The 15085-nt window shown below is 41.1% G+C and overlaps 1 protein-coding gene across 2 annotated transcripts in view; it reads right to left on the bottom strand.

The window, feature by feature from the left end:
* The window catches only part of LOC129105488 (retinoic acid receptor gamma-A-like), a 34954-nt gene that overhangs the window by 3549 nt on the left and 16320 nt on the right, over nt 1–15085 (bottom strand). The window contains exons 1-7 of one of the 2 annotated variants that reach the window (XM_054616542.1): nt 12154–12682; nt 2973–3121; nt 1633–1774; nt 1346–1509; nt 1018–1194; nt 606–810; nt 293–451 (exon numbers count right to left, since the gene is read on the bottom strand). In XM_054616542.1, the coding sequence (XP_054472517.1) occupies nt 293–451; nt 606–810; nt 1018–1194; nt 1346–1509; nt 1633–1774; nt 2973–3121; nt 12154–12298 (1141 nt within the window). In that variant the 5' untranslated portion in view covers nt 12299–12682. Of the gene's footprint in view, nt 1–292; nt 452–605; nt 811–1017; nt 1195–1345; nt 1510–1632; nt 1775–2972; nt 3122–12153; nt 12683–15085 lie in introns of those variants that run through there. The other variant, XM_054616540.1, reaches the window with a different exon arrangement.

Below are 15085 nucleotides of genomic sequence, written 5' to 3'. Positions count from 1 at the left end.
TTGAGTTCTGATCATATACAAAAAAATATAATGTATAATGTATAATGTTGTCTTGACACAAGTACAGACGTATCAGTACTAAAAATGGAAAATGTCTTTTTACTTAATCTGATCAAGGGAAACGTAAACAAAAATACAAATCTGACCACTCATTCAATGCTAATTTTCAGGACTTTTAGTTTATGATTACTCAGTACTGGGGATACATTTTGTAGGTACAAAAGAAGTATTAAGGCTCGTTTCCTAGCCCTACTTCTGATTCGTGGTATTGGTATGTAAAACCTCAGCTGACCTTTGGTGCTGATTCCTCGGAGGTCTGTGACTTTCATCAGCATTCGGGGAAACATGTGAGGCTTGTTTGGGCGTCTGCGGCGGGTGTAGATCTTCAGAGCCTCTAGCAGTGGCTCCTGCAGCTTGTCTACCTTCTGTGGCTCCTCCAGATCCATACGGTCTGACACAATGAGAAAAAGAGACACATTTAAGTAGTTAAAGAAATGGTAGAAAAGCTGGTAATATGATAGCAAGGAAATTGAAAAACAATGAGACAAAGTAAAAAATTTTAAGGCTGTAGGGTATGGATAGCAGGCTAGAAGGCACAAACTTACCTCCACAGATGAGGCAGATGGCGCTGAGTAGGCCTGTTTCTGTGTCATCCATCTCCAAAGGCAGCAGCTGGCCAGCAAAGGCAAACACCAGGTCTGTGAGTGGGCCAAAGCCAGCGTTATGCATCTGGGTCCTGTTCAGTGTCAGGCCATCTGAGAAGGTCATTGTGTCCTGTTCTGGGGTGTAGCGAGTGCATATCCTCAGCATCTAGGAAGTGGAGAAAAATCACAAGACAAAGAACAAATATACAGTTAGTAAAAGGGGGGATGAAATTCAGTCCAAAAATAATTATGGCAGCTGCTCAGAATCATCAATAAGTTAAGCAGCGTGACAAATGAGAAAGCTTTAAGGATGTAAAAGGGGTGGAAGGGGAGTTGGTTAAAAAGGAGTAGTAATAGAACATGTGGTTGGTACCAGGATGTCCAGACATGCAGATTTGAGGAGGGTGATCTGGTCAGCGATGGTGAGCGTAGTGAAGCCTGGTACCCGCTTTGCAAACTCCACAATCTTTATAATGCACTTAGTGGACAGCTCACTGAATTTATCCCACAGGCCCAAGTCCAGCTGAACTCTGTGGTCAGCACTTGAATTCTGAGAGAGAAAAAGAGGGACACTTTTGTCTGTGTGGCTGTGCAGATTCCATACAGTGTTTGTCCTATTGGCAAAGCAGTGAGCTAATGCTTGAGTGAAGTGAGTGTTTAGGGGTGGATGTGATTATGCATTTAAAAAAAAAATAACTCACTGTGGTGTATTTTCCTAGCTGGCACAGAGATGGAAAGGTCTCTTGGTGAGCTTTGCTGACTTTTTTAACCAGCTCCTCCAGTTCTCCACTCAACTCATAGTTATCTGGCAGCACCACCTCCTCCTTTACATCCTTCTTCTTTTTGTTCCTGTCGTTACGCACCGCTACAGGGAAACACAGGTGCAAGGTGACACACTTTAAAAAGACTTTCTCCCCATTAACTTTTACTTTACAGTAAAATATTTTTTTTAATAACAAAATGATTGAGACCCAGATTTTCTTCTCACCTTCTTTGGACATGCCAACCTCAAAGCACTTCTGCAGCCGACAGTACTGGCAGCGGTTGCGGGTCACTTTGTTGATCTGGCAGTTCTTGTCTCTGTGGCAGGTATACACCATGTTCTTTTGGATACTGCGCCGAAAGAAACCCTGAAACCGATAAGAGGACATGTTTGGCACACTGCTTCATGACAGGAAACAATGCTCTCAGTAAGATCTCAGAAAATAGCTTTTTAAGCCATGCTAGTGCCGTGACTCTAGAGATGTCAGCCTGTCAGAAGGTTGTTTGGCCCAATGCTTTGGTTCAGACTGAAATATCTCAATACATATTGGGTGGATGGTAAAACCTTCCCATCAACATTTGCTTTACTAAGGTTGTGACCTTATTAGCAAATGCTGAACTGATACATGATTAGCATTATATCAGCATGTTAGCATTGTCATTGTGAGCATGTAAGCATGCTGTTAGCATGAAGCTCAAAGCTCTGCTGTGTCTAAAATCAGTCTCAGTGAGCACATGGCTTGAAACATTCAAATTTCATAATGCTTTTCTGATAATGCGCAATAATAGTGGCCTACTAACATAAGATTGTCAGAGTGCCATTTGTGGAACTAAACTAAGTACATTTACTCAAGTACTGTACCAAAATACTAGTTACTTTGCAGATCCAAATTATTCATACAAAGATAAACAAAGGAATTTAGCAACCCTACAATAATGTAAATCAGCTCCACCTTTACCAGCTGCAACATTAAAGTAATTTAATGCTGCAACACACATTAATGCATCTAATATTTTAACCGTACAATATTTTATAAATGATTATGGGCCATTCTGCATAATGAGTACTTCTATTGTTATTTTGAACACTGATGTATCGCTAGTTTTACTTAAAAGAGGAAGAGTATTTCTTCCACCAATGCTGACTGCAATATCACATAGAACTGTCTTCTTTCACTGCTTCTTTCTTAATTGTGAACACCCATTTTTGGTATGTAAACTGTATATAAACTTTAAGCACACAAAACATCCATTGTATATTCTCCAAAGTTATATTTTTTTGCCTCATTCTAAGCTCTAAATCTCTGCTTTAACAACAGCCTAATGTAATACAGATGCAGTAACCATTTGGTGGTCAGTAACAGCACAATGTTTGGCTCTGTTACAACAATATTGTGCAGTATTAGTCAGGATACACTAGAGGGCAGCTTAACAAAAGCAAACTTTACAGCTATGCAGCACTGACATCTGTCAGTTTCTAGCTAAACATCAGACTTTTTAGTGGAAATCAGCTGTTCACTTCATACATGTCCTCTAAACTCCTCATGTGTCTCTGGCGTCATTTACCTTGCAGCCCTCACAGGAGCTCACTCCATAGTGATAACCAGATGATTTGTCCTGGCAAACAAAGCAAGGCTTGTAGATCCGGGGAGGAGGAGGAGGAGAAGGAGAGCTGGGGAGCATCTCCTCTGAGCTGGTGCTCTGGGTCTCCACCGCTGCAGAGAAAGAGAGGGAGAGAAAAGAGAAACTTTTATTATATATTGTTTACATAAGTTCTTAAAGTCTTTGAAACTATGATGAAAGCTAATACAGCAACTGATTAAGAGAGAATAGTCAACAAACAACCCCCAACCCCATGCAAGCTACCCCTTGGAGCCAGAAGGCAAGCTCAAAGGCAGACATTTTTAAGAGAAAAGGAGGGGGCCGCTGATTGACAGGGACTTAAAAGAGACACAATTAGCTGATGGCCAGATGGCCGTGCTGATAAAATTCTGATTGGCAGCTGAGATTTGATTGGCTTCTCCTTTTACTAGTGAGTGGGGGAGCGGCATACCTCTGCTGACTTTTTGACTGACATCAGAATTTTTGCATCTGTGTCTGTGTGTGTTTGTGTGCTCACACGCACATGCACAAGCTCACATTTTTACGTGAAAGGCTGTCCAACCAGACCTGCCTATATACCTCGAGCCCCATGTGAACAAACAGAGGCGGGATGTTTATGAGACTCGGCTGTCTCCCTCTGTTCCTGCTCACTGTCTCGCTAAAGAAAATGGCAAACTGTATAACACCATTTGCCGGACACAGGCACAAGTCAGTAAACTGCTGCTAATGAAAACGTTTAAAACAAACAATGTAAAGCAGACGCAGGGACACGTACGCCCAGCTGATTAAAACTGTAGTTTCTTACACTTGAAGCATAAACAGAATGAAACACGCCTGGTACACATTTGAAAGTGATGACTAAAGAACAACCAGATTCCTCCAAACATGCCTTTCAACTTTCACCTTCAGTCACCCCAACTTCACCTCCCTCTGCCCATTCCCACCCCCACTCCCTTGTTTCCTGGCCCTAAATTCCTCAGTGCAGGCTGGACAGGGTTTAATAGTTGCCCAGGCTCATAAGCGGCCCTATAAAGGTTGTGTCTGGGATGGGGAGGAGGCCCCCGGCCAGGCTGACGGCCTCTTTATTGGGATCCAGTCACCTTGGGCAGCTATTCACATCAACAGCTCCATCCTTGGATCCCTTCCTTGTAAAAATAAAGAATCTGGGGTCAAAAACCCCAAAGTCACAGCACCTCCTGTCACCTTCAATGGATAGCACAGGACTGAACCAAATGTGGCCCCCACCCCATCGCAGGAACCCCAACCTGAACCCACAGCCTGTCATTAACAAGAGTGGTAAGGTTTCAAAAAACAGAGAGGCAAAGGCACAAAGGAATAATCTAATAAAAACAGAGAGGGGAAAATGAAAAGAGGAAGAAAGGGAAAGAAGGAGGTGAGTCCGAGGACAGAAACTTCCCAGTGGCTGAAAGGTTAAATAAAATCCTGACCATTTAACTTTGACCTTGACTGTAGAAGGCCATTACTAACTAAATGAGCTGCAGCTTGCTTTAAATTTCAAAAAATGTTTTCAAATATGACTCAACATTCAATTAATCTTGACTTAATCTGCCAAGCAGTACTTACAGCTGTTGTGCTGCAGCTATTCATCAAACAATAAATCACTATTAATAACTCAAATGTGTTTTAAGAAAGAATATATTTGAGTTTCGGATTTAATTAAAAATTTGAAGATATTAGGCCTTGGGCTTCAGGAAATGTGACAGGCATGTTTTACTACTTTATGACATTTTATAGATTTTGATTAATTGAGAAAGCTAGCGGTATAGAAAATACTGTAATTGTTAGTTGCAGCTCTGATAGTAATGTTCATAGTAGATCTGATGGTTTATCTTATCAGACAGACTTTTCATATCCTTTCCCAGAAAATAACATGCAGTGTTTTCCAACAATGAGTGAGTTGGAAAAAAACAGCTTGTACGCAGGAGGTTATTCTAGTATGTGTTCACTTCGGAGGTGCATTAGAGCCCAGGTGTGGGAGGTGGAGCTGAATGAGTGCCACTGTAACTTGATCACTGTTTTCTGTTTATATAGTAACGATGAAAATGTAAAAGTGGCCCGGAGAGAACAAGTGAAAAAGTAGCTCCCATTGAAACGGAGAAGCTGCATCTGGCGCCAGGAGAGAGGTAGTGACTGACATTGTCTGAGGGCGGGGAGAGAGGGTGAGGCGGTCCGTGACTCTAAGAAACATGACGAAGGGAGACAGGGTGAGAGACACTGGGCTGAAGGCGGCGAGAGAGAGAGAGAGAGAGGGGGGTGCTTTACCTGGTGTGCAGAAAGAAGGAGAGGAGCCCAAAACTGTCAGGCAGCTGTCATCACCCTGAACTGAGCTTGGCCTCAGAGCCTTGGCTTGAAAAAATCTCTGTCTCTCCTTAACCTACAACTCACCCCTTAGCGTGACACTACATCAATCAGCACACCTCTATTGGACGCAGAACAGACAAGATGACTCGTGTGAATCAGCCTCATCCGCTAGCTGGATTAATCTCCTACGGGAAACATGCAACACAAACTATAACCTCTTCCTCATTTGACGAAAATGTAGGATTGGATAAAGATGTGTAAAAACTAGAATTTCTTCCTTAACATTACTCTGCTTGACCTACTCGTGTTTCTCTGTGTTTCCCACCTTCCTCCTCTCCACTCAGTGTTTGTTGTCAGATCAGCACATCTCTGTTTAGACAACAGAAGCCCCTCTGTAAGCAGACACCTTCCTTATCAGCTCTGATGCACAAGATTCTTGAAGCACAAGAATGACAATTTCATTCTCTAGTAGTTTTCTAAACCTGAATTATGGAAATCATTTCTGACCAGAATGACTATAATATCTGCCAACATGGACTCAGGACAAGCCACAGCTACTGGGTCTGAAGTTCATACTACATACTAATTGTTTACAGTGGTAGTTGTAAAGTTGTATACTAGAAATATAGTATTTAACCATTTTATTCTAACAGGAAATGAAAAAATACTTATGCCATCAGACGTCAGTAAGACAGAACTGATCTGCCATTCTGTATTAACGAGCGCATGAGAAAGAAAACACGGTGATTGACACCATGTGTCATAGAGATGCAGTTTTTAAACTCTGCAGAACACAAACACAGAGTGAGCATGTGGTTTGTTTTACACCGATATTCAAGGTGTTTTTCTTTTCATTTCTCTTGGAGTGGCTGTGTGTCCGACGCAGTGTGACATATGGCCTGTAGGGCCTGCAGCCTGGCTCAACCTGCCAACATTGTACATCTCATTGAACTAGACTTTGGCCTGGGGGCTCCAGAGAGCCTCGCACCAGAGAGGAGTGGAGGCTAATGCTAAGGATTGTGGCATTTTATACTAATATAAAATTAAACACACACACACACACACACACACACACACACACACACACACACACACACACACACACACACACACACACACACACACACACACACACACACACACACACACACACACACACACACAGAGATGTCCTTACTCCTAAAAAGTAAAACATTCCACGACACAAGGAACATTTATTTTAAGAAATGAAATTTTGTAAATCACAGATTTTAAGGAGCTGAATGTTTTCTCAAAATTAGGAGACAAGGCTTATCTTGCTGCCAAATATGTATCAACATGCAACAACCTGAGGGACAGTGAATGACCTAGACACACACACACACACACACACACACACACACACACACACACACACACACACACACACACACACACACACACACACACACACACACACACACACACACACACACACACACACACACACACACACACACACACACACACAGAGTTTAATGTGTTTATATTCATGTTATCGTGTTCTTCTGAATTTTGATGCTTTGGAAACTTTTTTTTTTAACTCTCATGTCAATAAAGCATTGAGAAATTATTTTGTGACTCAAATTGTTGAAACAACAGAGTTACATTCAAAATTCAACAAAAAAACTATTTTTACTGATAGATCTTTCCCACTGAGTCCTCAAAAGACAAATTCAGTTTTTACATAACCTCTCTACTCACAAAATGTTCAACAGCATACTGAGGAATGTGCGTGCACATGTGAATATGTGTGTGTGGGCTGATGCATGGGGTCAGTTGGATTGTGTGTGAGGCTTTTCAGTGTGACTTTGAGTGCGACCACACTCACAGAAACAGTGTGAGGACAGAGGAAGAAGAAAATCAGTGGACTTAACACCATCCATCAATAAAGAGTCATAACACAAAAAAAGCCTTTGTGGGCAAAGTTAATGCAACTTGTAAATTGAATTCTGTGACATGGTCTATACTTTTCATTTTACAAATGCATGTGTCATGCTTAAAGTGACTGTACTCTGAGTACTGTTGTAATTCATGAGCAGATAAACAGTGGGGGAGAGCCACAACCCTCAAATATGCTGAGCGAGTAATTACCACGACAGCAGGGAGGAGATGGGGGAGATCTGAGTGACAATCCCTTTCATCAGCTGTTCTAAGTTCAATACCAGGGTCCCCTCCCCTCGCCTGCCCTCCCCCCTCAGCTCAACCCTCACTAATAACCGTCTTCCCCCCTCTGTCCTCTCCTGCCTTCCTGCCCTGGAAGGAGGAGGAGTCCTTCCTGTCATTGGAAGCGCCTTTTTAAAGGAAAGGCTGTGAAAACCAGGCTTCTGTCCAGGAGATGGCCCCATAAAAACAGCGGCACCAAACACTTAAAAAGGAGGCAGAGACAAACACACAAACAACGGTGCAAAAAGGCTAACACAAATTTGCACAACCTCAGTAACAAAAACAGAAATCCTGGACATATGCTCAAACCTGCAAACTCTTAAGCAGTTTCAGATGTACTGCAGAAATTTAGGCCAGAAGAGTGTAAAACAAATATTCAAGAAGTCACAATTCAACACCACTTGAGCGTGACAATATTATATTAATTCAAGGCAGGGTTTCAAAAACTTGAAAACAACATTCATGTAATATTTTGTTTATTCCATGGTCACAGACTTACGCTTTGTTTGAGTGTGGGGTTGGGGGTGCATTTATGGGACAGGTTGTTAAATCTGGGTTTGTCCCTCCCATTCATCATCATACATACAATACACCCTTTCTTTTTTATAACACCCAATAAACCCAGCTCTCTTTTTTTTGCCCTTTTTTGATATTAGTCTCCCACCACAATACTCTGCACCCCCAAATACAACACTGACAGCCAACATGGCTTCTCAAACACATCTTTTTCTACAAATCATGTGGATTTGAAATTGTTTTAAAGCATTAAGGTTCAATTTCAGCATGGAAATAATGAAGTTGTTCACATTAAGTTTACCAGCTTTAATACTGAAACAGACTCTTTTAGAACATGTCTTCTTAGCTAAAGCACATTTTTAATAGACAGACTAATGATTCAGTGTCATCAATGGCTAAAGTTAATGCGGTGTGGTGGAGACATGGCTGGAAGCTGCGACGCCCCGATCAGAGACAAGTTGTAACACAAGTCACCGATCCTCACAAGATGTTGGCTACAAGCAGTTTAACCACCAGCGGATTTTCTCCGCTAGCCTTTATAAGAGCACTGTAATTGCAAAAAAATATGCTATTGAACATTGTTTTAATCAATCTCTTCAACTATTCATAACAGTGTTTGTCATGTGCGCATTCCCAACGGATGAGTCTGTAGGCGTTTAGAGTCAGAGATAAATGCTGTATGTCGTAAGACGTAAACTGTAACATTATTACTCTGAATAACCAGATTAGAGTAATAACTTGATTACAGTATTAGCATGTTTCAGCGGATGTATGTTTTTTGATAGGAAACATCATATTGACGGCACAAAAGAAAGAACATTTGTGGTTTTCTGTGTTGATGAATTCACTTAGGGGCAAATTCTCTTACATTCAGGGTATGTGGTAACATGAAACCTTTTTTTCTGAAAACCTTCAGCCACTCAACCGTTTGTTTATTTAAAATCTGCTTTGCTTTGGTGTTTGTTCCCTCTGTGTGTGGAAACATACTTTTGCAGTTCCAAACGTGTCATTTCAAATCTTGACAATGATCTAAATCTGTTAATCTAGTTATTTAAAGTTAGAAAAACTGGTTCTGGTTCTAAACAGTGTTGCCAAAGCGGCACTCTATACTGTTTTTTGAAATTGAGAAGTCTGTGTAAAAGCAATGTGTTTGATGCAAAATACATTTTCAGAAACTGGTAGCTTAATTTTAAAGTTTTGATATCAAAATCGGAAAGTAAGAGGTTTAAAACACATTGTAATTGTCTTGTTTTACAGCTGCAAGAATCTCTGCTTTCTTTGAACACACTGGCTGAACTTGAATTTCCAGGTTCACAGAGGTTGTTTTAAGCGTCACAGTGTTTTTCATTACTTCATTACTGATGTTTAGAAAGTAACAGTTTTACGGAAAGGCATCAAGAGTACAAGAGTATAGGCCAGTGACACAGATTGGCCAGTTTTATTAAAAACTAGACTGGCGCAGGTACAGACAAAATAATCATATGAGCCCCTTCCAAGAGATACAATATGCAGACACCCCTGGAAACTAATATGTTTTATCTTATAAATCAGGCACATATCTTAGTTTTTTTTATCATCTACTGGCAGTAAAAAGCATCCCCATTGTATAATAGTTAGCTGTGTCTCCTCCTATGTCATGATATGATGGTCAATGAGCATTGTTAAACTAGCTTTGAAGAACCCATTTAAAGTGAAGAGGGTGCCAGAGAAAAGGAGATTACCGCTGAATGAAGAGGAGAGCGTTTCCCCTAAAGGCCTGAAACACCAAGATACAAAGAGTTACAGGGGGAGGGGGGTAGTTTAATCCCAAATCAAACTTCATCCCTCCACTCTTCTTTCAGCTCTTTTAACTGCCCATGCCCTTACACAGCGCCTAATCTTATAATTGATCCTTTGTAATTGTAATTGAATCATTAAAAGCTCTTGGTTACACAACACAAGGCGTGTAAACTGAGTCGGGTGTGAGCAAAAAATACACACACACATCTTTGCTATGAGGAACATATGTACACACACACACACACACACACACACACACACACTGATACACTCTATTGGAAGAGGAAGATCAAGTGTAAAAGGGGGGTTTGTTCAAAAAAGGGTAAAATCAAATGTCACATAGAGTTGCTGTTCCTAGTCTGACTGAAATTTTTTAAAATTTGAAATCTTAGAATTAATTAGTTATATGATATACATTATAAATATGCACCAGCAGTTTTAGAACATAGTGTGCCAGCAATAATTACAGTTTGGTGAATAACACTTGATCAGAACATAAAAATGATAAAGCTGTGTCAATGTTAAGTAGGGCCGCAACGATTAAGGTTAATTAAATAAAAAAACTTTTCCAGAGCCCTCAGTGACGTCTTCAAACATCTTGTTTTGTTTGGCCAACAGTCCAAAAAATAGATTTCGTTCCAAAAATGACAATCGATTATTAAAAATAGTTGCTATTTATTATTCTATCGATTGACTAATCAATTACTCTAATTACAAGCAGTGGGATTTGTAGTCCACCAGTCCAGCCTCATGTTGAGAGAGATGGTTGAGTTTAAATCAATGCTGATGAGTTCAATAAAGGAATAAAGGTATGAATGTCAGAGGTGAAAAACACCTCTTTGCATGCTTCTGTCCATTAATGTAAACAGGCTACTCAGAAACAGAAAGGGGCTGAATCCCCCTCTTAAACCCCTGTGGTGGTCAGTGAACATCTTTTTAGATCCTTAAGTCCATGCAGAAATCTACACCGGCAACTTTCACAGCAAAAAATCAAACAAGAAACAAGTAAACTAAACCTAAACAGATTTTTATACTAAGAAAAGATGATTAATGAATATTGGTGGACATTTGTCTGTCCGACTGGCATCTGGCGAAGCTCCTTAGCGAGTTGAAACAGGCCCTGCTGTGGTGTTTGTCATCCTGACTGCTCATCCGTCATCATTAGTGAGCACTGAGGACCTGACAGTGCTTGATGCTCTGGTATCTAAATAATTACTGAAGATAAATAGACTCAAGGTGCTCAGTGGGGACATCCCACTGCGGAAAAGATATTTCAAACATCAAAAAATGAAAGCTCAGCCCGTTGACACATATGAAATGGACTTCAGCAAGTCAGTTTCTATAGATAGATAGAGTCAATGTTTAATTTTCCAAGCCACTAAGCCAAGTGTAATCAAAGAGTCTGAGAGTGGACTCTATGACAATAACAAAAGGTCTGCTCATTCTTTTGCATGATAGAGTGTATTTATCTCATTTATCTTGGCTGACTGCTCCTGTGTTGTTGTTATTTAACACTGTATCTTAATGCCTGATGCAATCTGTGCCTCGTCTATCCTTGTGAAAAGAAACTGCTCATATGTATAGTGATTTATGTTTTATCTTTTAAAACTCACTTCTCATTCTTAAAGCCATCGTTTCCTCTGAAGAATATTGCTGAAATGTGTTATATAGCTTCAGGTGACTTTCTCAAATTGCATAAGCGCCAACAGAAAAATATTGCTGATATGGTGCAATTTATCAGTCCAATCATGTCTTTGTTATGTTTTGCAATCTGTTTCTAACTAACTGTGGTTCTATATGTGTGAGTGTATTGGCCAAATGACAACCATGTGATTTCAAGGCCCATTTGCCTTCAATCTGTCAGTGCTGTTTCAGTTTGGACATTGTTGTTTTCTGGACACGTCGTCGGGTCAGGTCCCAAATTGTTTAAAAGAGCTGTCAATCATGTGAAGTCATTCATAAAGAAAACAAACACGATGATGTATATATATGCACTCCCCAACTCACTCACTCACTCTCACAAAGCACACTAAGCGCATAAACAAACAAAAAGCAGGGTGAGAATGGGTACATAGATTCGAAAGGAATCTGACTCTTCCTGTGGAGAGAGCTCTATGATAACAAAACCAGGACTCTGATAAGAACACACACACACACACACACACACACACACACACACACACACACACACACACACACACACACACACACACACACACACACACACACACACACACACACACACACACACACACACACACACACACACACACACACACACACACACACACACACACACACAGCTTGCTCTGTTCCAGTCTGATGGACAGGATGGAGTACTCACACTGAATGCTGCCGGTCCCGGCCCAGGCGAAGGGGTCTAGGCCGGAGAAGTAAGAGGTTGCCTTGCTGAGCATGCAGGATCCTTGTCCGGACACATCAAAGAGGGGCCGAGGGGCCAGCCCCAGAGCCTCCATACAGTCAAACATGCCCCTCTCAGATCACAGCAAACACAACTACAGCTGTTTGTTCTGCTGCTGAGCTGTGAGAAAGTGACTGTAAAAACTGAGAAAAGCCTTTCAGTGACTTAAAGTAATTCAAAGCCCTTGTAGTCCAGGTGTTCCCTGTCTTTCTGTATCTCTGTCTCTTGTTGCCCCCTGACTGCCTGTCCTGTCCTGTCTCTTCAAAAAGTCCTCTGGTTTGACAAAATCCCTCTTTCTCGCCTTATTTCTTCTCTACAATCCAAGCTTCTTTTATCCTTTCTGTTCCAAGATCACTTGATTGCCTGCCTGTCTGTTTTGACTCCCCTAACTGATCTCAGCTTTCCTCTTGCTGGCTCTTTGGGCCTCTCGCTCTCCACCACAGACTCACTCTCTGCATGCTCTCTCAGCACAGAAAAAGGAGGTGGGGTCGGGGAAGAAGAAGAGGGAGGGGATGTGCAACAGGGGGTGTGTACCTGTTTTCTGATTGGTCATGCATCAAATTTTCTCTCCTTCCCACTTTTCTCCTTCACGTTTTCCAAATCGCCTCTTCATATTTCATATTCTGCAAATGAAAACAAACACTCTTCACCTCCCCTCCTCCTCCCTCGACTCTTTCTTCTTTCTTCTTTCTTCTTACTATATTAATGCCCTTTTTGTTTCATCACAGCAGGGAACATTGCCTCTCTTGCAAACAGCTCTACCACCCTTAGCAAGAAACTCCCACCTCACAGAATCTGTTCAGAGAAAGTACGAAAGGGGCTCAGTGAGAGGCAACTTAGTGAGAGTGTCATTTGCTAATTTACCCAGCTTTCCCTGTAAATAGATACTCTCCTGTGGTTTTGGTCAAGTACAGTAGGATTAAAGTGGCCACAGGAACACAACACACCTGCTCACACACGCTCAACTTACCCCAAATTTCCCTGTTATTAAAAGCGTAGTACTTGAGTATTGTGTTGCATTTTAACCATGATTACATCCGAGTCACTGTAGTATCTGTGTGTATGTGCGTGTGTCATCATGGGATTTACATGTCTGACTGTGGACAGATTTTGTCACTGCGATAGCGTCACAACAATAAGATGCAGTAATGAAACTTTACAGGTGTGTTTATAGATCAAAATGAAGGCAGAGTTTGAAGAAGGGTGTGGTTTACTTCCCTGGTCCAATTTGGCGTTGCTGCTGGTCTGTAGTTTATTGTTCTAATTATTCCCATAAGTTTATTTATACAATGAAACAGTACAAAAGAAACAAGAAAGAAAAAAAAAACATCGACTAAAACAAAAAAGAAACGACGATGCTTCAATTCTATGGTTTCATTATTCCCTGATAATTTTATTTCAGAAAAAAGAACAATGCAATTTGGTGCTACTTGTTTGGGAAATAGAGGCAAATTTCTGAGTCAGTTATTAGATTTTGGTTATGTTGCGTTGTGAGCACCTTTTGATTTACTGAAGAAGACCCACTTTAAACCTAAACAAATATTCATTCATTTTTGGAAACTTTATGTTGTAGATTTGTTGAATTGCATTCTTGTATGTTTACATATTTCTAGCACCTAATTGGAATCAATTAATTATATAAAGTGTACCAATTGAACACTGTCAGCCAAATTATATTGTTCTTTCCAGAAAATGTCCTAAGAATTTAATATGAAGCCATTATGAATTTGCAGACCCATAAAATAAAGTGTTACAGAGGACAAAAAGAAGAGTGATGGCAGGTGCTGAGCATAAATTAAATGTAACGACAGACCCCCTAATTGCCCATTAATGCACATCTAATATTTCTGCAATTTGGGATGAAAATTAAGAACTATTATTTGAGTTTAATTTTAAGATTAAAGTCTGATCTGTTTTCGTCTACACATAATTTATTCTTTGTCTTTCTCAACGGTCATGCATACCCACGTCTCTCTATTTCAGTTTCATTTATCCTCTTTCTCTTTCCATTTGGTTTTGGCATGTGTGGATATCTAATTCAATTCCTTCAATTCAGTTCAAAATGGTTTCAGTTATCTTCCCTCCCGGAGCTTATTGGATAGTTCAGTCACACTGAAGTGGGACTCCGCTGCAGGCGAACCACACTGGCCCCGGAGTCTGGATAGTATGTATACGAGACAGCCTCACCCCCTCCCTCTCCTCCTCCCTTTCCTTCCCTCGTTCAAGAGGGATGAACTCTGGAAGAAACCCCCACTGGGGCTTTAACACCCCCCTTCTCACACACACACACACACACACACACACACACACACACACACACACACACACACACACACACACACACACACACACACACACACACACACACACACACACACACACAAACTGTCCTGCCCGTGGCTGCCTGTGCTTCATACCACCCTTGAGTGTTACAATTCTCTATTTTCTTTGTTTTTCTCCTGTTGTTTGTGTTTGTTTATTTTTTTGCCAACCTGCCTGAATCCATTTCTTTAGATTTTTTTCATTAATATTTGGAGGATAACAGCATGCACCCAGTCTGCTGTTCTTTTACTTAAGTTTCTTCTTTATTCATCTTGTGAGAACCCCCCCCCACACCCCCACCCCCACCCCCTACTTGGAGGAACTTCTACCTGTCTTTCACCACCATGGCCGAGCGGCACACCAACACACAATGACACACTGCAGGGAGCAGAACAGCACAGTATAAGTCTGCTGAGCTCTCCCCACACCTTGAGACAATTACCCTCCCGCCTCACAGCACCAGCCCCCTGTTGCTGCTTTGATGAAAGGGACACACAAATGCAGGGTGAATGTGAGGAAGAAAGGAAAAGTT

Source organism: Anoplopoma fimbria, chromosome 17 (assembly GCF_027596085.1).
Source record: "Anoplopoma fimbria isolate UVic2021 breed Golden Eagle Sablefish chromosome 17, Afim_UVic_2022, whole genome shotgun sequence".
NCBI lineage: Eukaryota > Metazoa > Chordata > Actinopteri > Perciformes > Anoplopomatidae > Anoplopoma > Anoplopoma fimbria.
This window is presented reverse-complemented; position numbering and strand designations above follow the sequence as displayed.